This window comes from Apteryx rowi, unplaced genomic scaffold (assembly GCF_003343035.1).
Source record: "Apteryx rowi isolate R43461 unplaced genomic scaffold, aptRow1 scaffold_136, whole genome shotgun sequence".
NCBI classification, from domain to species: Eukaryota; Metazoa; Chordata; class Aves; order Apterygiformes; family Apterygidae; genus Apteryx; species Apteryx rowi.
The window spans coordinates 312,924-338,779 of NW_020447597.1; the positions used below are offsets into that span (position 1 = coordinate 312,924).

The 25,856-nt window shown below is 36.5% G+C and overlaps 1 protein-coding gene across 10 annotated transcripts in view; it reads left to right on the forward strand.

Annotated features, from left to right (window-relative positions):
* The window catches only part of ZFAT (zinc finger and AT-hook domain containing), a 138,422-nt gene that overhangs the window by 56,598 nt on the left and 55,968 nt on the right, over positions 1 to 25,856 (forward strand). For 9 of the 10 annotated variants that reach the window (XM_026057085.1, XM_026057088.1, XM_026057086.1 and 6 more), the window contains 2 exons: positions 7,669 to 7,932; positions 19,730 to 19,903. In XM_026057085.1, coding sequence (XP_025912870.1) covers positions 7,669 to 7,932; positions 19,730 to 19,903 — 438 coding nt within the window. Of the gene's footprint in view, positions 1 to 7,668; positions 7,933 to 19,291; positions 19,341 to 19,729; positions 19,904 to 25,856 lie in introns of those variants that run through there. The other variant, XM_026057094.1, reaches the window with a different exon arrangement.

Sequence of the window (25,856 nt, forward strand, 5' to 3'; positions counted from 1 at the left end):
ATTGATATTGTTGCTAATAAATAAAGCAGTCTGGTAGTCAAAGGTTGAATTAGTTATACAGAACAATTTCACTCAGCAGCAGCAGAAGTTACATTGATTATCATTTTTAATTGATTATAATTGCAAGCCCTTGTAATATTAGGGAGGAGTTCAAAATAATTCAGACTTCATAATTACATCTTCCTTTAGACTCTTATTGAGCAAGGGTTTTATACTGTTGGCAAACCTTCCATTTGACACAACTACCGTGATTTTGCAGGTACCTAATCGTTATGATTACTGGATTTCACCAAGTGCGTGTTTATAATTWAAAAAAACAAACAGCAGCAACAACTAATGTCATACTTGAAAGAATACTTTTCTTATTGTTAACATACGCATATGGTGTGTATCTTAATTTACTTACTAACAGTAATTCGGTTCTTTTCATCAATATAGGAAGATACTCTAATAATGGTCATACAGTATTGAACTATAGCTGCTATCTCCTCAGATGGTTGGTGAGGAGAAAATTGCCCCGGATTAACATTTAACACAATGCCTATAACAGTGCATCAGAGGAAGGTGAATAAATGTCAGAACTTCATCAACTTTCAAAATGYCTATCTATCCAATTTTACGTCAGTTGTACAGTATGAGTACCTCGCGCATACAGAAACCATCTTCCTTTCTTAAATCTTTGTTTCCAGGTAACCCTTCACTCACCTGTATTTCTGAGCACAGTGAAGCTGGTACTTTGTAACATATTCTTGCTCCTTTTAGTAATGAGGCAGTTCTGTAAACTGCTTTTGCATTTGTGGCAAGGACTATCTGTCCTTTTTGTATTGTATGTTGCCAAGCTTACATTTACAAAATTACATTTTACATTAATCAGATAGTACGTAATTCCTGTAATGATCTGAGGCAGCAGAAACTAGACTTATGTAGCTTTAAGAAAATAAATTTGCAAATCTAATTATGTAAAATATAACATCATATTTTTAGTTACTTTCTTCTTTATGCTTGATGAATATTTTGCATCATCTGACATAATCATATTGCATCACCTTTTTCAGATTACGTAGCCCAACTCTGCCATCTGCTGTGACTAGGAATATTTAGGTAAATTACTTTCAGCATAGATTTCAATTTACAGTATAGGAATACTATGATATTTCTCTTTTTCTSTTTTACGGACTGATTTGAGAAGAGGGTAATTTGTTCTGAGGTCCTAYTGAATTCTTTCCCATATTCTGTTTCAAAATTAGGATGTTTCACAATTGAATATAGGGATTTGAAGAGATCCTCTTTCAAGGCATTACATTCCCCTCTTGTTTTGGAATCTGCAGCAGATAAAACTCAGCTAGTTTTTATTACACAGTTTTTTCTCAGTGGATCCTTCTGTGCTTTTTTGTAGTGATTCAGTATTGTCACTAAAAGTAGAAGTGATTGATGAATGACGGTCTAGAAATTACAGCTTCTTTTCAGTACTTGTCGGCTGGTAAATGAATCTTTTTTTGTGTCCGTTGAAAGCATAGTTTCTATTCCAAGTGTAGGTAAGCCCTACAGTTATTTCAAAATTGTTTTAGATGAATGAGAGTGCTTAATGGAGTTCTGTATTCTGCCTGAGTGAGAAATTACAACTTCACAGTACTTTTAAAATTATTAAAATGCTAAACAAGTAATATGTATTTATTACTGTAATGTTATTTTATTGGCTGTTCTCTCTGCTGAATTTTATTTCATTATGCCATTTTTCAATAGTTATGTCATGATACGTTTAGACTTAATTTGTCCTAACCATTTTGATCAGATGACACTAGAATTTTTTAATCAAGAGGACCCCAGGGTACTGGACAGATTACACGTTGCTGTCATATAGATCATGTTTTGTCCAGAGCTGGAGTGCAACCTCTTTGATTGGGAAAATGACAGGTATTTACTGGTTTACAGTAACCAGTCATACTCTATTTTTACATAGGATTTTTTTTTGTAACTTTTCTTAATGATCTCCATCTCTTTCAAAGTGCTTCTCAAAAATGCTTTGCTATTTTGSTTCTACTTAGTCGGATTGTTAATGTTTTGAGGGACAGCATGGATGGCCCTAACTTCATTTATTCATAATATTCCCAGCTGGATTWTAGAGTTAACCAATTAAAAATTGTATATGCTTCATTAGGTGTTTTTCACCAACAACTACTGTGTTATTGGTTATCGTAGGCTATATCTGCATTATGGAATAGGTGCTCTCTGCAGCACAATCTTCAGGCCTGACCTGTTGATTATGAGACCTGAAGAAAGTTACAGTTTAAGTATTAGAATTTTCTCCTGGAAGGTTAACTCCTTAAGGTCACTTAAAAAGGTGGTGTATGCTTTAGTTTCAKCTGGACTTGAAGATGAGATGCAACTAGAGGATGCATTTTGACCTGGGGGCTAAGAGGTGTTCCCAGGTCCCATGATACGCGGATAACAGTAATGGTATAAGGCTGTGGATGAGATTTATTTGCATGTTTTTGTATGCCAGCTTGCACAGTAAATTCTGAATACAGCCATGTACTGTTGTAATTGATATGATTAAATAAAAGAAGGTAAGCTTTTATGCTGACATTTGAGGAGGGATTTATATTGCATAATGCATCTARCTATTGAAATTTAGTTAGGGTGCTTCAGTTAACACTGACTCAAGTGTTTTGTGACTTCTGACAAACTATTTTTGTTTGAATTATGCTATAGCTAACAGTGTGATGACTCTGCAGAGCTATTTTTATACAGGTTTGGGGACAAAGAGCCAATTGAATGATAGGGATCTCTTATCACCTACTCCTCCCAAATCAGAGCTCTTTACCCTATGACTACATTAACATGGTTCTCTGAAAGGCTTTTTTGTACATGTGTAACCTAAGTTATACATGTAATGGAGTTAAGGTTGAGGGGTAGAAAAAAAAAGGAGGGGGGGGAGAAAAATCTCAGATATATTTAAAAATGCATGGTCTTCATCCATTTGTTGGATTTCCCTGTACAAAAMAGGGTAGGTTTGCAAAACCCTGGTGTCCTAAGCCTGATCTTTGGTGAACCAATTTCGGTTAAGTTTGATTTTGAGGCAAACTACACAAACATTGTACTGAGGATCATTAAGTCCAGTGAAATCCACAGTGCTGGAATGCTGGCACATGCATCAGTTGAATCTGTGAAGAGTTAAAACACTCAACAGTAAAGTCCTTGTTACTTTAAATTTACATTTACTGTTTAAAATAAAGTTGAATAAAATAAACTTWAAAAAATGCTAATCAGGCCTAGTACTCTGGAGCTTGGGTTGTGGACCTCTGTTTTTATGTAGCATGATCCCGAAGAAGTAATTGTGGGAACTATCACACACCTCAATAGAATTTTTTTTTTTTAATAGATGAGGTTCAAGGGAATAATTAAATATAATTCTTCTGTATAATAACATGAAGGCCTCATAAATGGAGATGTTCTGTGCTACACATTCCGAACATTTTTCAGACAGTTGATTATTAAATGGACTGATTTTGAGAAACTTATGTGAGTAATTCCTATGAAGGAACAGCACAAAAATAATCTTAGATAATTTATTTCATTATTCTTTTTGAAGTGTCTTTTTATTTATTTATTTATTTTTAATATCTTTGAGGACCTAATTGTATAGCGTAGCACAGATTGTCTTCCCTGAATATTCCCATTGTGCACCCAATAGAGTCAACGTAAAGATTGGTTTCAATGAATCTGCAATGAGCATAAAAATCCCCAGGAAAAACTGAGGTGTTCTTGGGGGAATATTAAGAAATGCCAGGATCTTACTTTTTAAATCTTTTTAATGACCAATTTAAAACTTGAATTTCTGACCAAGCATGCTTGAAATAGGTGCTTGGTTTTGTGTGTGTGTTTTTCCTGATATATTACTTTATCATTAACAGTTAAGCAGGTGTTTTTCTAGCAAGGGGTGATTTTTCTGGTTGACTGGGTTACGTGCTAACGGAGGAACAAAAGACAGCGTGCTGTTCAGTTACCCTGTCCTGTTAATCTTGGGTGGTGTATTGAGCTGTGGTTAGCACAGCGCAGTGTGAACGGCTGGCTGCCGGCCAGCTGGAACTTGCKGCCAGGGGTATTATTAAAAACCGAATTTTGGAAGTAGCTTGAGATAGGTTTAGTCCTGGGAAGAGGCAAAGAGAAAGGAGGAAGGAAATAAAAGGACTGCCAAAAGCCTCAGAAGTTCTGGTGATAGTTGCCCATATGAGTCCTCCTCCCCAGTGGACGTTGCTACCTGGCACTTGCCAGGCAGCCTTGTTGAATGTCTGAGAAGTGTTGCTAATTGTTCTGCTTCTAGGCTCATTTACAAGCAGGTTTAAATTTACACAGTCTTTATGTTGTTTGCCACGCTGTAAGAAGTCAAGGTGATAACAGCTGCAATTCTGTAGGCCATAGAAGGAACTCTACAATCCACCTGCTAAAGGAGTATTTCCCACGTTTCACTTGTGTATGTGATTTTTGTTTGCATTTCTGTTTTAAAGTAGTTTTGTCTTTCATTAAATTTACATTAAAATRATCAGGAAGAGACACACCTCTTTCACCTGATTCTGTTTCACTTCTTTTTGGATAATATGTTGAGCAATCTGATGATGATTGCATTGCAAAAGAATATCATACACAGTGACTAGGGTATTTATATTCACACTTCAAATCCTGGGATTTAATTGTTYTGTAGTAGCTTGAGCAGTATCCACATCTGTATTCCTCATAACATGTTTGACCCAGTGGTCATCTGGGATTTTTTTGTAGGCTGACATGAAGATAWWTWTWTWTTTTTTAATGACATTAGTTTCTTTCAGTCAAGGCCCCAAATACTGATTGTTGCAACTGATGTGTATCAAAATAAAGGTAGCAAAAAGAGGTTTTGAGGGCATTGAAATCATCTGTCTCTTTTTGGCTGATGATTTAGTGGCAAAACTCCTTTTACCTGAATGCAGTAGCACAGAAATTCAGAACACTGTTGGTGAAGGATTGCAAATAGTAATGTGAAAAGATTGCACTTTTTTTTTTTCTTTTTCTATTTATAAGGTGGCTTTTAATGTTTTCCTTACTACCTTATGTGTAAGTAGTCAGGTGCTCGATCAGGACTATAACATGATAGAATGGTTTCTCTTTCCCGTGGTATCAATTAGATGATTATCTCAAAGCTGTGGCCTGTGTACGTGGGTTTTTGTTTGTYTGGAATACTTAAGGGAGGTGTTGAACAGATTTTGAATACGATGCTGCCATCACCTCCTGTTCTTTTGCATCCTCTTTCCTTAAGATTCTTTGAGATCATTTATTTTTCCATATGCTCTAAGTCAACCAATTTAGTAAGGTTTTTTGGTACATGTATTTGAAAATCATTCTGAATTATTTTTAATATTCTTTYTTTTTATGTAATTTGGGAGCTTTACATTGTCAGTCTCAGTCTATCAGACAGAACGTAGGCTGTTGGCTTAATGAATACTTGATAAAGAGCTTTAGGCAGTCATCTTAATTCTTAATAAACTTTGGTTTTGGTCAAAGTTTCTGGAATAAGAGCAATAAAAACACAAGTTTCTCATTAGGAGGGATAATTTAGGTGTAATACTGCCAGTCTGTTTCAGCTTTCTTCATGTGTTTGGACCTGCAACAGTTGCTTAACTACTGGGCGTTTCTCTCTCTTTTAGTCCAGATGATGCAGTTCACACCTCTCCCATCTGTGGTGTGTGTGTGGTGGTGGTGGGGAACCAGTAAAAGTGCGAAATTCTGAGCAGAAAAATTTATTTTTCTTTGCATGAGTCTCAAAATTTAGAAATCTTTTGGGGTAAGAAAACTTTAAGGGAGCTCTTTGCTATGACTACCACAAGCTGAAACATACACAACATTTACACTTGTTTTACTCCTGGGCATTGAAAGCATAATTCTTAGAAAAATTTTAATATTTGCTAAGAGCTAGTCCTTTATTTTTCCTCTATGACACTACAAAGACAATAGGCTGTGCTTCATACCTGTTCTGTTTCATTTAGCACAATTTGGTGCACATTATACTATGGTTCTTGCAATTGCAGTGACTGTATCAAATTCTTTTACTTTTTTCTTTTAATTCTCAAAGCTGGAATTCACTGTGCATGACTAAAGGCCTTAAACTGGGAGCTTAGCCACTCTAGGGTCCAGAGACGATTCAGATCTTATGTGGTCTGAATTGCCTTCTGAAGAGTATTTTTGCTGTCYGCTGAATATAGAGGACAAATAGTGACTAATTTCAGAGTTTAGATGTCTAGCCTTACATGGAATTAATCCAGGCCTGAAAGCTGAAGAAGCCTGACTCTGTCCTGTTTTTCTGTATAGCATCAGGCAAGTGCTTTTGGATGCATGCTAATTTTTCTCTCTCTGAAGAACCCTGTGTCTTGCTGCTGATGGATGGAGTAGATCTAACATTTCACCAGATGTTCTGACTCAAAAAGATCCTTCAAAAGCGAGCATGCTTTGCTTTTGGTGAGCGGTCGGGTTCTTGCGGACGAACAGGTTCACAGTAACTTTAACTTTTTAAGTGAAAAATATATACAATAACAATCTGAAAATTCCTCACAAAGTACAGTGTAAAGCACTAAAACACACACACACACACACACTCCTCCCCCCGTGATCTAAGAAGAAAGATACAGACTGATTCTTTTCATTTTTATAAAACTAGTAAATGGGAGTAACTGGTAGCTAAGATGAAATCTTCTAAAAGTACCTGATCACCATCTGGAAAATTGCCCCCTTCCCTCTGAGTATCTAGTTTTGTTGACTAAAAGTATCCCATCGATTTAACTGATTTAGTCACTCTTAGACAGTTAAATCTGTGACAGGATAGTAGCAAAATGGCTTTTGAAATAACTAGAGTAGTGGCAAGAGATATCTAAGGAGCAGACGTGTGAAGCTTTTTCTGTTTTCTGTTTCCATTATGATCTGCTACATCTCATTGGGTTATCCATGTTTCCCCTATAGAAATAGAGAAATCTAAGTTTGTATAGTATTTACTAAGTATTGTAGATGACTTCTGATTTTAATTCTTTGGAATAATCATAAGGATTTTTTTTTGTATGACTTTAGGAAATTTCTTTGTTTCCAACAKTTTTTTTACCTTAGCCACTTCTGGCTAGAAAATGCTACAAATAAAGAATCTTGAGTATTGTTTGAGAGTATTTGTTCAATTCATTAAAAAGACAACAAGCTTTTTGTTTAAAAAAAAACCCTGCTTTTCTCTTTCTGATCACATCTCAAATGCTTAAACTGCTCTCTGAGAGTGATTTAAATTAAAACGATATTTTTGTGGAGTGTCAGAGAACACAGCCAAACACCTTTCTAGAGTGCATATGCTGATAAAATCATACGGWAATCTGAAAGAATGCTTTCATTTTAATTTCTGTAAATTTGTAGCACTTTGACATCTACTGATCTCAATAACACAAATATGATTGCTTTGCTTTGCAGCTAGGAGAAATGCCAACAAATGTCATCACTTAAAAATAAGTTTGTGTGACGGCTAACCTTTTTTTTAAGCTTCAAATATAGAGGCTTTAAAACTTCATTTAATATCCGTACTTTTCAAAGAGCTGTATGGATATTAGCCAATTATCACAGTAATCCTGTGAAATTTCATTATAGCTCGTTTTCAACTTTCTTTCCTAGAGCTTCTTGTAGTGAAGAGAAAAAGGGGCAGACCAAAAGGGTCTACTAAGAAGTTTTGTGTGGATGAAGAAGTGGCAGAGAACAGCAATTCTCTTCCAAATGAGGAAGCTCAGCCTGGATCAGAGGAAGGTCCGGAACCRGCTGAAGTTTCACCAGGCAGTTTGGAATGCAGGAAATGCAGTCGGAAGTTCTCTAACACGCGTCAGCTGAGGAAACATATCTGCATTATTGTTTTAAATGATGGAGAGGAAGAAGGAGATGGAGGTAAGAAAATATCCGACAAAAACGGATGAAGTATGTTGCAGACCAGTTTGTTTCCATTCTGATTGGTGACAACTCGTAATACCTAATGTTAACTTTAAATGGAATTTTACGTTTCTTTTAACACTCATTTTGACGAGTCTATGTAAAAGGACAACTAGGTATTTTGTCAAACTTACTGTCAGTGAAGGCTAGAATCATCAGGGACAAATGGAACAGATGGAAAGCAAAACTGAGAAGAAAGTTAGGTATTTTAACTTTTTTTTCAGAAAGGTCAAAGTGTTTATCACACTAATAGGTGTGTTAAACTCACTGAAATGGTTCTTTTGCGTAAGCAACTGTTCTGTTTCTCACAAAGAGGATTATATTTTTTGAGTGAGAAATGATTTGGCCACATAGATGAGTATCATACRTCAGGGAGGAAGGATGATCCTGTTGGGTTGCTAGCAGGTGACTTGGGAAATTTGAATTCTGTCTTATTCTTTTGCTAGACTACAGACTCCAGTTTGATTCAAAATATTTAGTTTCTTTTTTAATGGGGATAAAAATGGGGATCTTTTGTATTTGTGAGGACTGGGATACAGACTTTTTTCATCTGTCACAGCTGTAGAGTTGGATATAGAAACAAGCAGGCAGCTGGATATTGAAAATTGCTCTAAGGTCTACTACTGCAATAGGCAGTATCCTTTTCCTAAGAAGCAACTTTGAAGTATCTCCATATTTTTCATATAATCAGAGGGGTTTTTAGTTGCTGTTCATTTGCTTTTCAATTTAAAGGCCATTTCTCTGGGTGGCTTGTTTTACTGCATTAAAAAATAATGCCAAACATGCCTCTTCTATTTTACAAAGGTTCATGTGGAAGATTCTTTGGAGTGCTAATTTTCTGTTTAAATTTTGCTTTAAGATTGTTTTGAATACATTCAGCCTCTCAAAAGCTTAAAAAAAATGTGGTGAACATGCCTATAACTTTTTCTCCAAGGTGGCGAATAACTTGATCCGAGTTTTGTGTTTTTATTAAATTTAGTTTTTTGTTTTTGCCATAATTGCTTTGTGTGATATCCTGTTGGTTCTGTTTATTGATCAAAATTGATTTTTCTGTTCTGTTTTCTATTACTCTTTTGTGTCCACTCTACCCTTATGGTACACAACTAGTATGAGTCCATTGTACTCTGTGAGATGTAGAGTTATATAAGAAAGAATAATTAAAATGTGGTTAAGATGTGTTGACAGAACACAGAAACTCTTGCTTTCGTAAAATACCTCATTTTTTCCACTGTCATCAGTGGCAGGATTTTTCAAACACACGTAGTGACCTGCAGTCCAGCTGTCTCATCTCTGACACCATAAGTGTTAGTGCCCTTTCCTGTTTGTATGTGCTCGGTACAGTGTGAACATCTGCATTATTTCAGCAATGTTACCTTTTCTAAGTGGCATTTTAAAGTAAAATCTCAGAAATCAGAGTGCAAGTTCAAATTAACTATTCTTGACCTGTTAGCTCGTTAGAGCTGCTAAATCTTATCTAGATCCATTTTCCTACATAGCACATTGGCAGACTTTTCAAAGTAAACTGCCTAGTCTTTTTCTTCTTTAAAAAGAAAAAAGAAATCCTCAATTTTTAGATGAATGGAACAATTTTTATTTATTTTCTGCGGAAAGCAAACCAATCAAAGTCATTCTCAAGCAGCAAATGATGAGGGCTTCGTGTTATTGCTGACTAATGCACCTAGAATGTCTCCAGCCCAAAGCTTCCTATTCTGACTTCAAACTGTAAAGATATTGGGGGCTGTTTTTTATTTTGAAGGAATAATTCTTCCTTGGAGTACACCTGGAAAATTCTGTCTTCAGTCATCTACTGATTACTGTCTCATCACTAGAAAACTTCTTCACTTCTGGCTTCACCATATGAAGCGCTATATACTTTGGGACAACGTTAAAATTTATGAATGCATAGATAAAAGAAGGGTGCATATTCTTATTATCCTTACAGAAAATGTGATTGCAGTCAGTAGCTCAAAACATTCTCATGAGTGGACAGGAACAGTATGGGGCTATGGCCAGCATTGTTTGTCTTGCTTGTGTTGCATGACCAGCTCAAAAAAATGTTCTTTAAAGTTTGAACTCTTGGAGTTGTGCTATTATCAGGCTCGATTTTCATTAAGGAAAAGGTTCTGAGGATGATATGTGAACCTTCAAAATGTGAACAAAAAAGTCTAAAATGATAATGGCAAACAAACAATGAAGTTGTAAATGTCACTATTAAAAATAATAATAATAAAAACCCCTGTTCTTGTAATTTAATTGAGGCCTGATCATAATTTAAAAAAAAAAAAAAAAAAGTGGGAGTATGCCCGGATTCTTAGGTGGCACAGCAACGTTGACAAAGTCCCTGAACTAGAGGTTGCATCCAGCTTGTTGGCAACTGAAGGCTGTTAAACTAATTAAGTAGGTTACAAAACTGTCTGTATTTCTGATTTTTACTCCGGTTATTGTTAATGAATTCCAGAGCGTTGTTACTTTTGTTTCTTAAACCTGCTTCTTGCTTATTCCATCGGGTGCTGCCTTATTCTGTAACTCTGAATATGAATGGGGAATTCATATTATGAATATGAACTCTGAATAGGGAATAATAAATCTGTATTAAACTCTTGCATAAGGTCCATGATTTAGAATTTATTGATTGATATTGAGATCAAATATTTCTAACATCTAAATGTACCATACAAAGCTAGTGGTATAGCTGTCTCGGCACATAGTGTTACAGGTATTTCACCAGCCATTTTGTATATATGTGTGTGTGTGCGTGTGTGTGTGTAACAAATATTTCACCTGCATGAGTAGGCTTAATCCCAACATTTTCTAGAGTAAAGTAGCCATGAGATGCAGACTTCCTGACATTATACGTATTTTGGTTTATGTGAAATAAGAGTACTGAAACTTCTAATTTGATCAGATCTCTCTGTTGTTGAAGTTTTTAGAATTAGATACAGAATTTTGGTAAGGCTCTTTGAACCTTTCAGAGTTATGATATAACCTCCCGTRTTTCTGACACAGTGGTTCAGAGAAGATAGCTAAAATGCATAAAGCACTTTGACTAAATTCTTCTCCTGTAGTCTTTGACCTCCAATTTAATATATACTAGCTAGGTTTTCCCCCCCTTCATCCATTGTTTAAGCTTTTGCCTTTCCAACTTGAAATTGCTTTTCATTAGTATTTGACTATTTTCTCACGTTTTTCATGTCTTCCAAAGTTTAGCATTATATGGACATCTGATTAATAATCACATATGTTTTTATTTCTGCATATACAACACGTATCTCTCTACAAAAAAAAAAAAAGCATAGATTTGGCAGTAATAATATGCATGTATTAGCTTAATGTGAGTTGCACATGATTTATTCTTGTGCGAGATTAATTAAAGTGTACCACTTCAAAAAGTAGCGGCTTTATGTAAACCGAAACAAGAAGAAAAACCTTAAACAACCCCTTCCCCAGGTAATAGTACTGAGAACATTTGTACATACACAGAAATGAGAAACTCAAAGTTATTGTTTCCACAACTGAATCTTCACTAAATTGTCTCACCTTTAATTGAGACTTACATTAAAAAGCATGTTCAATAATAAAAATAAAAACTAGAAAAAAATCTACATGCACTCAAATGTTCCAGGTTATTATTGCTGGTTTTTTTCGATTGCTTTGCTGCTGTTCGAAGTGTTACAACACTACTGTATTATTAATGACAGTCATTTCACATGAAAATAAGGACAATTTTTAGTCAAAAGAAGGGTGAATGTGGGGTATAACTAAAAATATGAATGGTGGATTGAAATATATTATCAAATTATTTTTGTATGATTAATGAATAAACAAGTTAAAATATGATTCAGAGATTTTTATGCTAAACATAAAAATATTGAGATGTACACTTCAGTCTGATATTCTTTACCAAGAGAAACATGATGAGTGTAATGAGCTGAAAATGAAGTTAACTATCAGCAGAAAGTTTCCAGGTAATAAAATGTATTGCTCTTCTGTATTGAACCCCAAGGGAAGTGTTGAAATCCTTATCATATTGGAGGTTTAAAATTACAATAGACAAAACAAGGTAACGCTGTATTGAAACAGCAGTATGTATTGGTCAGAGAAATAACTGGTGGACATGACTGGCCTCTACCGTTCTTTGCTGCTGTAATCTGTGATCCGCACCGAGCTCTCGGAGGTCCCAGTTTCTTGTTGATGGCTCTCCCTCGATGTCAGGAGTCGTGAAGCCTTACTAGTTACCGACAGCCTCTGTGCAGCTAATTTAATCCTTTGATGCATAATGACTGCCTTCACCTGATGGGCTTATTTGCTAAAACAGCAAGAACAAAGGTGTCTTTCTTGCACAGAATTAAAAAATATGTCCACTGTGCTTACAAATCTCACATATACATGCTCAATAGATGCTACTTTTTTTTTTTAAATAGAGGGCTTATCTGCCTAAGAAAGTTGCTGTGATTTAAGCAGAGCTGTGTGTATACTTATTTGTGTTTTTATGTGGTTAAACCAAATTGAACTGTGTGGCTAATGGGTTGGGTCTGGCTGGTWCTGCCACCCTGCCTTTGTGTCCTAAGAGGAACCTGGCACAGTTGAGCAGCATCTGGCTTCCCTGTGCCTGCTCCCAGCCAGAAAACGGAGCTGCTAGTGCTCATGCCGCTGGAATGGCGTGGGGGATTTTGGCTGTTCCTGGGTTGAATCGATTCCCCTGTCGCTGCCTCTACACTGGCTTGTTTTGGGGGACAGAYGACACTTAACTATTTTAACCCACATCTCTTTCCCACACTGCAGCATACCTGAGTCTCTGGCAGATACAAGAGAGAACGTTTGGTAGCTGGGAAATGGGGATTTGGGTGGAAGACAGGTTACAGCAGAACACAGGCCAGATTCTGTTTTGTGGATTGAACAACGTTGACCTAAAAAGAAAAAAATAAAATAAAAATCTCTTTAAYTTTGAATTTACATCAGCTTTGTGTCGATATAGAGAAGCATTCACCAGTACAAATTCATGATTTAAAAGAGTTTAAATCAAACAGCACAACTTTCTTAATCAGAAAATAAGCAATTATATTCAAGCAGTTTAAGAAGTCACTGTCCTTTCTCTGAATATTACTGCCTCTCCACTGAAACRGCATAACAGACTTTGGGAGTGCTTCTGACCTGTAAAAATTAACCTCTAATGGTTATTATGCTATTCTGATTTTGATGCAAACATTCCAGATATGTTTTTTAGACCTTTTCAAGAGGTTCATAGTGATTTAGAAGCCTGCATTACTTTTAAAGATGGCACTTTTGTCCTTAATTTAAAATATTTTTGTCATCAACTCRATTCTAATTTAAATGAGCTCTTTTTACAAGTAATATGTCAATCTCTTTGCAGGAGAAAAGAATTGCATATGTTCATTTTGTCAGTTTAAACTTCATCTCAAACTACTCTCTTGCTGCTATGGAATACCAGCATCTTATAGAAATATAATAATTTGAATTAAGAGTCATTCAAAAACATTAGGGATGTATAGCTGGGTCTGCAAAACATGCCRGGTAGTACTTCCAGTTACGAATGCAGAAGGCAGTATCCTCAGTTAGGGCCTCGGAGCCATGGGACAGGTGAAGACTGTAGCTTGACAGGACCCTGGAAGTACTGATTCATTCAGAGCTGACGGTAGCTTTCGTCATCAACACCGACAGGAACATTTCTTAAATGCATTAGGCACTCGCTTGTTCATGGCCAGTATGTGATCTTTTTTCAGTTATTGGAAGTTGCATAGCACTCAGTGACTTCCTAGCACCTTCGCAAATACTGAATCTAGTTCTATTGGTTACTGAACGTTCTCAGCTCATACTAAAAAGGTGGAAGTTGAGATTCAGTCCTTTTTTTGGAGCACATAAACTTTGGGTTTATTAYGTAAAGCAAAAGTTATTCTCACATAACCATGATCTTTATAGTTAGTGTTTAGCACCTGGATGCTAGGTTTCCGCGTGTATGAAATAAAGAACAACATTTTAATAAATACTTTTATGCTGCAATTGCTTCTGTTATCTTAAAATCACTTTTTTAGTAACATTTTTGAAATTCTGTTGTTAAGACAGGAAGTCATAGATAACTTAATAATAATAACAGGCCTTTTCTTTTGCATTGCTTTTCCCCTTGGTTGAATTGAAGGAACTAGCAAACTAATTTGACAGAGGCACATCAGGAAAGAAAAAGCATGAAACATTTGTTAGCTTATTATTCTGGTAATAGTAGTTAGTTATTCATTAGTGTGGGTCACTAACAAACTCAACTCCATTGTTGGTCCTTTTTTTCCTTTTCTATTTTTTAATAAATTCCAATATTCAAATCTTCATAGAATTACAATCTAAGAAAGAAAAGGTAGTAGTTGTGCTTTTCAAGTTTAACCACTTATTCCCTCATTGAATTAACTTTTCTGATGGTTAAAAAAGACAATTTAAGAGTAGGGTGGTGCTTGGATTCTATTCATATTCCTGCTGTGAATTCAATGTACGATCCCAGCCAAACTAAATAATTCTACTGTCCTAATGATAACCTTTCCTTTCATCATATAGTTCTGGATTTCTATTACCTAAACATGCAAAAGACAACTTAGTTGCAAGATTTTTCTTCACAGATATTTCAAATCTGTGGAATTTTCTCTCTAAAACTATGGCTAACCCTTACTGTCAACTGAACAGAAGTAGTATAAGCAGCCCAAATAATTCCCTTTGTTGTTTAACACTAAGTAAAGTAGCCTCAGGGAAACAYACTTTAATAGGCAGCTTACATCTTTATGTATTCTGATTCTTTATCAGAAGACTTTCTTGTGTTAGTGGTCAAATTCTGCTGTGAAATTTGTGCAGGTGCATTTATTGTTGGTAGTAAACTAGTAGATTCTATTTCATGTAAGAAATGTGGAAAATTATATTGTTTGTTGTCCCCTTCCTCCTGCTCCTCTCGCCAAAAAATAACGCCACACAGCAGTTTCTGGTAGAAGGGGATATTTGTTGAAATTGAGATATTCCTTTGAAGTATCCCAATGAAATGTTGATGTTAGAAATACTTGATCTCAATATCAATCAGTATGTTACAGCTGTATTAAGGAGCTAAATGAGGAGCTAATGAGACCCTATATACCTGTAAAGCAGTAATATTTTCCAAAATCATAGAAGTCTACAGAGTAAAAGGCAGGTGAGGAGTATATGTATATATGTATATGTAATGAAATTGAAAAGCAAAGAGTAGATGTAATGAAACTCTCAAGGCAGAGCATAATTTACTATAATCTAAATACTGAAAGCTGGGGGAAAAGTCATTGCTAATGTAATTCCAGAGGAAGAAGGCTTGCTTACCATGTCTGAATTCAGTTCACTAGGTGGTCATTCCTCATTCTAGGTACTGTAAGTAACAAAGCTTTTGTCAACAGTGTTGCAAGTGGATTAGTATTAAGTCATTAACAGTTGTCTGTAAACATATTTCTGTCTCAGTATGCCTTAAGTTAAAGTAAAAGAAGTAGGCAAGCTGATTTATACATTGAAAATATTTTTTTTTAATGCAAAATGTAAATTTTGTCAAGGGTTGGGTTGCACTGCGTGTTTATATGATTACTGAAGGTGGACACCACAGCATGAAGCATTTTAGCCCCAAACCTTCTCCAGCTGTAAGTATCCTTAGGGCATGCACACATTCAAATCCATCATTATGCCAAAATACGGCATGCAGGGGTTAGAGCACATTGTCAGTTCTTCTCAGCTATCTGGATGAGTTGAAGCTTCTTTTCCTTTTTTAGAGATTTGAGGAATACTCTCAATAGCCTCAGCCTTCAGACTTGGTTCTTATTTGTTTGGGTTCCCCGCTCCATTATGTTTCCTCTCCACTTTACCCTTCCCCCTTTTTTATTTCCTTCTCACGGCTTTTCTGGCCAAATCATCAAATCTACACCTCATTTCTAGTAACAAGGTCTGATCTGGCTTTCCACTGGTGCTGCTCAAAAGAGGACAGTATAATCATAAATAGTCTTCATTTTCAGACTTGGAAGATCTGAAAAGAATATCAGGGAAAACTTTGATTTCTTAATAAATTGTGAAATCATGAATCACTGGTACATCCAGCATCATAAGGAKTCCTTCTTCTTGAAATACTCTGTTACGGAAAGGAAGGCAGCTGTAATCGATTATGAATCCAGTACTCATTGTAGAGGAGCATCAACACTGAGAGATCTYAGAGAGATTCCCACCTGCCTCAAAATGGACATTCTGTGAAGCTACCTTAGCTGCAGAAATTGCTGTTGAATCTTGATTAAACTTACAAATGCCCCATGTCTTGTGGTGTTCAGCACAGGCAATTCCAAGAAAGTTGAAGGAAATAAAAAAAAACTTAGAGGCAGTGGTTTGKGGACTTTCAGCATTGAGCCTTGCTATGCTTTGTGGTGCTGTCCCAGAATSTGCTCTGCCAGTGACCTTGGTGCTTTCTTGAATGCAGTCTGTGGCAGCTATAGGGTTGTGTGAAGACTATCCATTGCATAGTAAGCTATGCAGGAGTTGATAAACTATACTGTAAGGTGTGCTGCTTCTGCCAAAAACTTACTAGAAATTGCCTTCACCCTTCTTTTTCAGAAATGTTATTCTAAGGATAGGTTCACCTGGACAGATTCTCCCCCACACCCCTGCATGCCACTGGAGTTTGTTGGAGCCACTCTGGRTTCAGTGGCTGTCAAGATTTGTCTTCCTCAAAATCATTTGAAGCACTCAAGACTTCCTGGTGAATCTAGAATTTTGTCCTGTTATTTTTTGTTGAACACATGTCTAATTGTGTTAGGTAACATTGAAACCTTATGCCATACGCCACATATGATTCCAGAAGGTATGGCTTGAGCCTGGTTAGAGCTACATCTAAGTGAAAGCGTGTTAATTTTTTTTATCTTCATTCAAGATCTGCTGTTGAAGACATCTCCTTTCATGCCTGAAGAAAAGTCATTAGGAAAATGACAGGGCACAGATTAGATGCTTCTCAGAGAACACTAATGTGCATGTCAGTATCTTGGAGATACAGGCTTTAAGGAATGCATGCTGAGCAGTCATCCATGTATCAGATAGTCACATAATGTTAACACGCTAATAAATCACACCATCAGAATCTCATAAATAAGAGGAAAAGTACACAGGTGCTCTTCTCTGTTAGGAAGTAGTCAGCCTTTGAAACTGCTGCATTTTCCATCTGATCCAGGGAAATCCCTGAAGACTTGGAAACCTTAGCAGATTCTGACATCAGGTGAAAAGGTCACTAGTGATACTCAAGCTTTTCAGAGCCTTTTTTTTTGACTGGGAGTTGATTTCTGGATGGCTCCTTTATCTTGGACTCCGTCAGCAAATGCTGTACTTTCTGTCCCAGGTCTGACATGGTCCTGGGTTTCTTGTTGACTACATATTACTCATGAGTAAGGTGCCAAATACATATGTTTCTCTACTGTTTCCATTTCTGAAAGTACTCAGGAAGGACAGGCAGCAACTTGGTTGATGTAATTCTGCCTCCAGTATCTATTTGTACTGGCCTTATGGATTACATCTCCACCTGAACTTTAYGTTTCTCCATCTTATTGTACAGGTTTGGCTGTCCCAGATTGAAGATACCTAAAAAGAGATTAGATGTCCCATAAAGGGAAAAATTGTACTGGATATACTTATGTGGTAAAGGGGTCTGAATTTTTAGTACAGAATGTGGCGAAATCTTATTTCTCATTGACAGATCTGGCATAGAAAAAAGAAACTTAATTTAATTTTACTATTTTCAGGAATTCATAGTAAGCCGATTGGTTTGTAGCTTTCAAATCCCACCCTCAGTAAAGAGAAGCACACTTTTGTTTCCCTCGAATCATGTGAAGTGGTTCTGACTGTCTTAGAATAAACTTACACTTGGCCAATTTGAAAATATCTAACCTACTTTAGTGTCTGGCCTGTCATTTCTTTTGCTTTTGCTACATTATCMTTTTTTGGGTTGTTGTAAGCGCGTTGACAGCCTGATTGCACATGGTGTCTTTTTTGCATCAATCTTCACTAAAAGTATTTGAGCACTTTACTCTTTTCTGCTTTGATAGCTTTTATTCTGTAATGATTAGAGACCTAGCGCTTTCCTTGGTCTTTCTTTTACTACTAATGTAACTGTATTAGAGAATGATTTTTGTTGTCCTTTGCGTCCCTTACTTTGTGCCTTGGCCCCTCTGATCTTACCTCTATATGTTTGTTCTCTTCTTTTGTGTTCCGTCCTTAGAAATCTGACCTAGCTCCTACACACTTAATTTCCTTTTTGGTTTTGAGTCTAATGTTGTGAATCTTGGCTTGTAGGATCTAGCCAAGTGCTCGTTACGTCTTCTGACCAAACTATGCTACTAGTTTGTGCTTGTGCCCATCATTTTTTTTAAGGGACTGTCAGCTCTCTTTAAACTGTCATTCCATTAAGGTAAGATCATGCGAGACAGACTCGTTTGACTCTCAGCTAAATATTAACAAAATATTACTGAAATTAAAATACAGGCTTTTACATGTGGCATATCTTGCCACTACTTTTGCTATTTGCATTTCATAAACAACTCCTGACACACTGCAGCTTTGCTGTTGCTATTTTATATTTATATATTGTTTCCCTATCTCAGTAGAACAGCTACAGCACTTCATGAATATACATTAAATGACTTACTGTGGAGACTGTCAGCTGCTTCAGACTCAGAAAAATTCTGAAATTCATTCGGTTCATTTATAATTTTCTTCTTTAAATCATTTTTTCCTTTCTTTACTCATTACCTCTGGAACATTTGCATAATGCCTTTATTTGCTAAGAGTTTTTTCTAGCCTGCATTTTCTATCCCTTAATCTAATGTAAAGAAATTCTTCAGTATAAGCTTGCAACCCCCTGAGTTTTTATTCTCATTCTGCTAACTCCTTTTCTATAAAGTTATTTTTAGAATATCAGTAATGAACTCCTCATTTGTTTTAAGAAAAAAAATAGCTTCAAGGAACAACTTAGCTGATTACTGATTATTCATTTCTTGTTTCAGATGAATGTTGTTGCTTTCTAGTTATCATATCCTGTGTCTGTGATACCACAAGATGTCTCCTGTAAGAGGATGAAGACATTCTGAGCAGCAAAAGATAGGGGGTGATTTAGAAGCGCAGGGCTTCAAAAGGCAGTGTTATAKGTCAGGAGTTGGATTGAAACACGGAACTGTTTTGAACTTTAATTTTTCTTGTATCAACACTAAAAAAATATACATTTTTGGCTATTGATTCAGAAAAACAGTGGGGAAAAAACACTCATCCAGAGAGGCTGCTGGAGGACCTTCTGTTAAATAAGATGGATAATGAATCAGCTACTTGGAGAAATAATCGTAAGGTCATCAGAACAGTTACTTATGGAAAGGAGAAAAATAATTTGTTCATGAATGATGAAATCATGAGAAATTGTACAAAGCTTCCGTGGGTTTTAAGAATAATTTAGGAACATAAGTGTTTCTGAGAAACCAATATTTTATTTAAAAAATTTTTGTATTTCATGTATTTTCTGTATTTGTCCGAGTGTCATACTGGGTCTATGAATGAGAGGAAAAAAAATAGTTGCCTTTAGGGACTCATGTAGCACTACTTTCTTCTTCTGATAACAAGTAGTTCTTTCTATAGTAGTATTAATTGTCTCCTAATTCTTTCTATATTGTTAGCAACTGTGATACCTGCATTTATTTTGTACATAGTTATATTCTTTCTGATGTTTGCTCTTTAGGTAATGATTCTGACGTTGACCTTGACAGGAAGGAAGACGAGCGAGAAAAACCTCCAAAGAGGCCCAGAGTTCAGAAAGCAGAGAAAACTCTATCAACTAAGGAGGCTGAACAGGTTTCAGGAACTAAAAATCCTATTATAAGTGTGGTTTTGACAGCCCATGAAGCTATTCCAGGTAATCAGAATTATCCATTATATACAGAAATTGGGTTTTGTTCATGCTGACACTACTTAAAGTGTCCCTATTCTAAGAGTGACAACTGCTTAGGACATTTGTTGTCTGAAAAATAAAATATTTAGTTTAATTTGGTCATCTTTATATAGAATATCTGCATCTGGCAGCTGTCCATCATTTTAAAACTACAGTTACCTTTCTTCATCGGTGTGACAAAGGCTTGGAACGGATGGTGTAATACCTGGGTTATTTATTTGCATTAACATCAGTTATATTTAGTCTGTGAATGGTTTTAAAGAAGAAACTGAAAATATCAGTGACCAAGGAATAGGAAAGTATTTTTACACCCTAATATYGTTGTTTATTTCAGATCTTGATTTACATTTATCATTAGCATAACTGTAAATCTGGTTATGAAAATACAAACAGCTTAGTATAGTTTGTGCAGTAGTATAGTAGTACTGCAATTCTCTATCAAACTACTAGGATAGTAGTTTGACAGAGAGTGCTTGGCCATACAAGCTAATGTATAAAATATATTTTTGGAAATCAAGTAATGTTTYTATGAAATAATTAAAAGATTCTTCATTTATAAATTTCTCTTGTGTCTTTTCATCACAGGATTTGGGGATAATCTCAAACTGTTGCTTTTAAAAGTAGGCCTGTATTTGCCTGTTTATATAAAATAGTGTCATACCTGGCTGACAAAAATCCCTTTTTAATGGTATCTTGCATCTTTTTCAGCTTTATAGCCTTTACCGTTCTCCTCTTCATTATTGCTAACATTTCTGAACAGTTGTTTTCCTTGCAAATTGCAGACTGACTAGACTGTATTTATAGTTTTTTTTTTGTTGTGGGTTGGAAGCTGTCTGGGTTTACTGTGTTGTTCTTCAGTATCTTTTGATATTGAGATCTGTGGTACACTTGGGCTTCATTTTTTAAAGTGTGTTCCTACTTGTGAAGGTAGTAGAGGAAGCTGGATGAGCTGAACTAAATATATCCTGCGTGCTTAGAAGGGAAGGTTGCTTCATCTCGCTGACTGCATGCTCATTTCTCTCGTGTGACTGTGACTCCACGCTCTTTCCTAGCTGTTGCAAAACACTCGTTTTCCCTGCTGCGTCTCCCAACTCTTTTACCCCTTTCCCACTACATTCAGCTTCTCCTCCCATTCTGCCCCCGTTGCACTGCCATACCTGAGCATCCCTCCAGGAGCCTCCACTTCTTTGGGCAAAGGGCAGAATGTGATGGCTGGTTAAGGGGCTTATATGGCTGCTGATCCATGGGCCTGTACGTTCGCCCTTCCTCAGGGATTTTGGTAGGGCCGTAATTTAGGTCTCCTCTATCCAGGTGCATCTGAATCTTAGAAATCTTAGGAAGGTTGTAAGACTTTTTCTCTTTGAGATCTCTACCTTTCTGTCGAAGAGCAGAACAGTTTTCAAGAGGGAAAGACATAGCAGACAAAAAAATCAGAGTCTCATTTTCTTAGGAAACCAACCTAGAGGTGAGCGAAAAACTACTAAATGCAGATAGTGAAAAAAATGTAGTAAGTGTGTGATGAGGGAGAGGAAATGAAGAAAAAAAGAGATAACTGCTGCCTTAATTACTATCTAGTAAACACTTTTCTTCAGAGAACAACAGTTTCTTTATATATATGTGCCTTTTGAATAACTTGAAACATTAAAACAGCCTGCTTCAACTTCAAAGGTATTTGTGGATAATATGTGTTACAGACAAAAGGCTTTAATAAAATTAATAATTAATTGTTATTAGTTATTATTAATAATAAATTTAGGTGTCTTTAACAGCAATGACTTTTATATATATTCTAGCTGGTAATTTCAAGTTGATAAGAACAGTAATCCTCAGTCAAGTAATTGAGAGGGCCTTCAAACATAGCTTCATATTCATATTTTACTGTAACCTCCTTCAGTTTATTATCTTTCTGCAAGCATTAGCATTCTATAGCCGCCTGTTATCTAGGCTTAAACATGTGTATAAATACCACTTTTAGTATATAGTGCAATAAAATCTTGTTGAAGGTGTCATAAGCGTTTGTTGGATTTTATCCACAGTATAGAGGAAATAATCATACTCAGACAGTGTGTTTCCTTTCTTTTATGMAAAGTGCTTTCAGGAGTATTATATTAACTGTTTGCTGTAATTTCACCGTGCATTACTTAGGTTTAGGAGACAGCTTTACACCATGTGTGCRGCAGATGATGACTAAATCGATCTCTTCAAAATCCCTTTGAACAAACAGACCAGATAGTTTCTTACTTCTCAGAAAGGAGAGTCAGACAAGACTGATGTCACCCCACCTCCCTTTCCTAGGATGTTTTGGTGGGGGCACATGAAAGGTAATATATTTACAGCTTTAGAAATGTGAAAGCTTGCATCAGCCCACAGAGTAAGTACAGTTTAAACAAAAGTGGTAGCAGCTTTTTTCTGCGATCACTGAAGTACCTTCAGGCATAGCTGGAGAGACCCTAAGCCCTTAAAAAGAGAATGAATGTTGGCTTCCTGAACACTTATCCCTTGCATCTGCTTAAAGAGAGTACAGTTTGTTGTTAACATCTCAGTTAAGAGTAGAAGCGAATAAGTACAATTATAGGCGCATCTAAAAATGCTTGACTTTGAATGACAGATACTTTTGTTCGTAACCTGCTTTTAAGGACTAATAGGTAAACTCAGTGCCAGATACTCAGTCTTCTGGGTTTTTTTAATGTATTTTATTTTCTATATTCAAATTCTCTGCTGTTATGAAGGCTTCTAAAAATGACATTTATTATTCACACCCAATTAGTACGATTTAGGAGAGATTCTACTTTTAACATTTAATTTGGTGACTTGTCCTGTAATATTTTAAAAAAATTATCTTGTGTGTATTTACTAGGAGATTTGTCCTATGCTCCTGAGAAGATGGAAAATGGTAGATTTTTTGGCTTTTGGTGGAGCTTGAAAAAATACAAAAATAGCTTAAAGTACCTATTAACGTGATGCTAGTAATTTTTTCTCTTTGCCAAGTCTACGAATCTTTGGCTCACTAGAAACTTGTTTTCTAAAGTATTTGTATTTGTTTCTCCTGTGAATTCTTGACATAAGGCTGTGCAGGTTTTTCTCTGCTCAGTTTCTGCTGAGGAGATCCGTAAAAAGCCAACTGCCTCCTCCTCCTCCTCCTCCTCCGCTTTGTGCTGTAAGCTTACAAATGCTTGGATCCTCCTCCCATGAAGATTTTGGGAAGCAGGAAAGGAGCAGAAGAATGTTGTTTTGCTTAATATTTGGAACCTACGTGACGACTAAACTGATAACTGGCCTTTCTGTACAGGATGACTCTTTTTGTGTCTCACAGACCTGCTGTTGTGGGCTTGTGATAGCTGAATGTATTTAATACCAGACTGTTTCCAAAGGAGCTTTCCTGTTTGTCTCTTACTTCCCAGCTCACTTTCCCCTTCCTTTCACCAGCACTACTACTTGTCTCACCTAGAGGCAAACTGATTGAAAAGCTAAAACTGGTGAAATAAACGCATACATGCATATATCCATTTTCTCTATCAGGGAAAGGGGTTTTTTTCCTACAAGTTTGGCTTAATGCACCATTTCACGTTGGGGCCACACACAGCGGTGGGAGGAGGGAAAGCGGTGACAGCCTGGGTCTTGCTGGGGAAAGCGAAGGGATTGGGGCTGCCCTCTTTTAAAGTAGCCGAGTGACTTAGGTCTCTAAGCCCACTGAAGTACAGGCTGCTGTCACAGGGGCAGTGCTGTCCTCTCTCCACAGTCTCTGGCCACAAATTCCTATCCCTTGGACCATCATATATATTTGTGCATTTGTGGGGTAAATCACATCAGAAAATGAATTATCTCTGGGAGGGGAGAAATGGTTTAGACCTTCGCCCAGTCCCTTCTCTGATCTGCCTCTGCATAAACCCTCGTGCTGGTACCAAGGTATCAAGAACATGTATCTGGGAGAAGGGCTAGAGAAAAGAAGCTAACTTTTTGATTTAAAGCAGCTGTGGAATTGCATCATAAGCAAGGTCAAGAGAATTTAAGCTCTCACCTCAGAATGTGAACTAGTATTTGTATTACCATGGTCTCTTTAATAGGACACAGTTTGATTTAGCGAAGCCAATCTAATGACCAGCTATGTTGAAAGRGGTAGTAATCTTCATCCCACCATATCCAGGTCTGTGTTTCTATTTGTCTTTATTTTAAATATGTTTTACCTCATGGTGAAGTAAGCTGAAAGAAAATTTAAAGTTTTTATTGCTGTTGTTGTTGTGTAAGATTTTTGGGGAAGAGGAGATGAGGTTTGCACAGGAAGGGGTTATGGTAGGATTAGTTTCTGTTGGTTTCAATTTCAGAATTGCCTTGGCAAGGGTCGCGTACATTTGGAGCATGTTACACAAGATATTGTAGAAGCTGAAAAAAATGCATTCAAAAAGAGATTGTAAGAAATAGATACTCAGTTCATCCCCTTAAATTATTTCATCTACCCAGACCAAGCCCTAAATCAAGAGGGTTTTTTAAATCTTAAAGTGGATAACGTAGCTGTAACTTATAGGTCAATTTAGCCAGATCAATTGTTCCCAAAGGTAGCTAGCAGCATCTCTGTGTGAAAGAAATGGAGACATATTATATAAAGCTTCCCAGCTTCTGACAACTATTGAGCGGGTAGTTGCATCTGGATCGTTTTATTTAATACCTACCTATTAATTTGTCTAATCCCTTCCTGAATGCATTTATATTTTCAGTCTCTGTAATGTCCTGCAGTAACTGTTCCACAATTTAATTATACACTGGGTGAAAGTGTATATTCTTCTGTTTCTTTTTAAGCCTTCTGCCTGCTTCTTTCTTTGAACTGCTCTTTGTTCATGGTTTATGAGATAGAGGATGATTATTCATACTCTTCTTTCATGGTATTCCTGATTTTAGAGGTCTTTGTCATATTCCTCTTTCAGTTATCTCTTTTCTAAGCTGAAGGTCCCTGAGCTTGTTTGTCCCTATCCAAGGGAAATATTTCCATTTTTATTTTTTGTGTTACCCTTTTTTAGTTCTTTTTCTATATCCTTTTGTCTGTATTCTCTAAGTTGCAGGAGGTTCATGGAATTTGGATGCTGGCCTAATGGTGTCTCCTTGTTTCTGATCCTTTCCTAATTCCTTCCATTCTGTTTGGCTTTCTGACTGTTGATGAGCTTTTTTTTTGGAGAGTTCTATAGTGATGGCCAAATTACTTTTCTAATGGATAGGTAATAAGAGATTAGAGGCCTTTACTGAGTTTGAGCCAGAGATGAGGCACACAGGGTGATAGATACCTGTAGAAGCTGCTCTCACAGAATATCAAAAGGAACTCAAATCTTGTTACCCTTAAATCAGATTTACTTGGAGTCGATAATTTTGACTGAAGAGGAGAAAACAAAAGACAAAGTCTAGTAAAATAAAGTCCATTCTGAGTTTAAAATAAAGATGTAACTTGGCTAGAGGAGGGAGTTTTGGGGCAGGGAGAGGGGGAGAAGGTATTTTTCCCCTTAGTATTTGTATACTCTAACTTCTTGCAGTGGTTTTCTAGGGAGACAGTCAGGCAAACTTTTATCTTCCTTATTGGGATATGATGCTTTTATTGGCAAATGAGACTTCATATCTGTTTACCTTGTTCTTACACTTTTCCATAGGCATCTGCTTTTAGAGACAGCAATATTGAGGACATTCTCCTGGGATGTGGGGCGGGTTGGTTTACTACCTGTTAGGTTGTCTAGAGCATAAAAAACAAGTTTATTTCCTGGGCAAGTGTTTTAGTCATTAGATTGTGACACAGCAGTGATTTCTGTGGCTGCTGGTCAGTTAGGAGCCCATTCTCAGGCAGCATCCCAAGTGGAGGGAGGGCAATGGTCCTTAATGCTTCCCTATCTTCCCAGGATAGGAAGTGACCAACTAACATGGGTGGCCTGGATTGCCTACT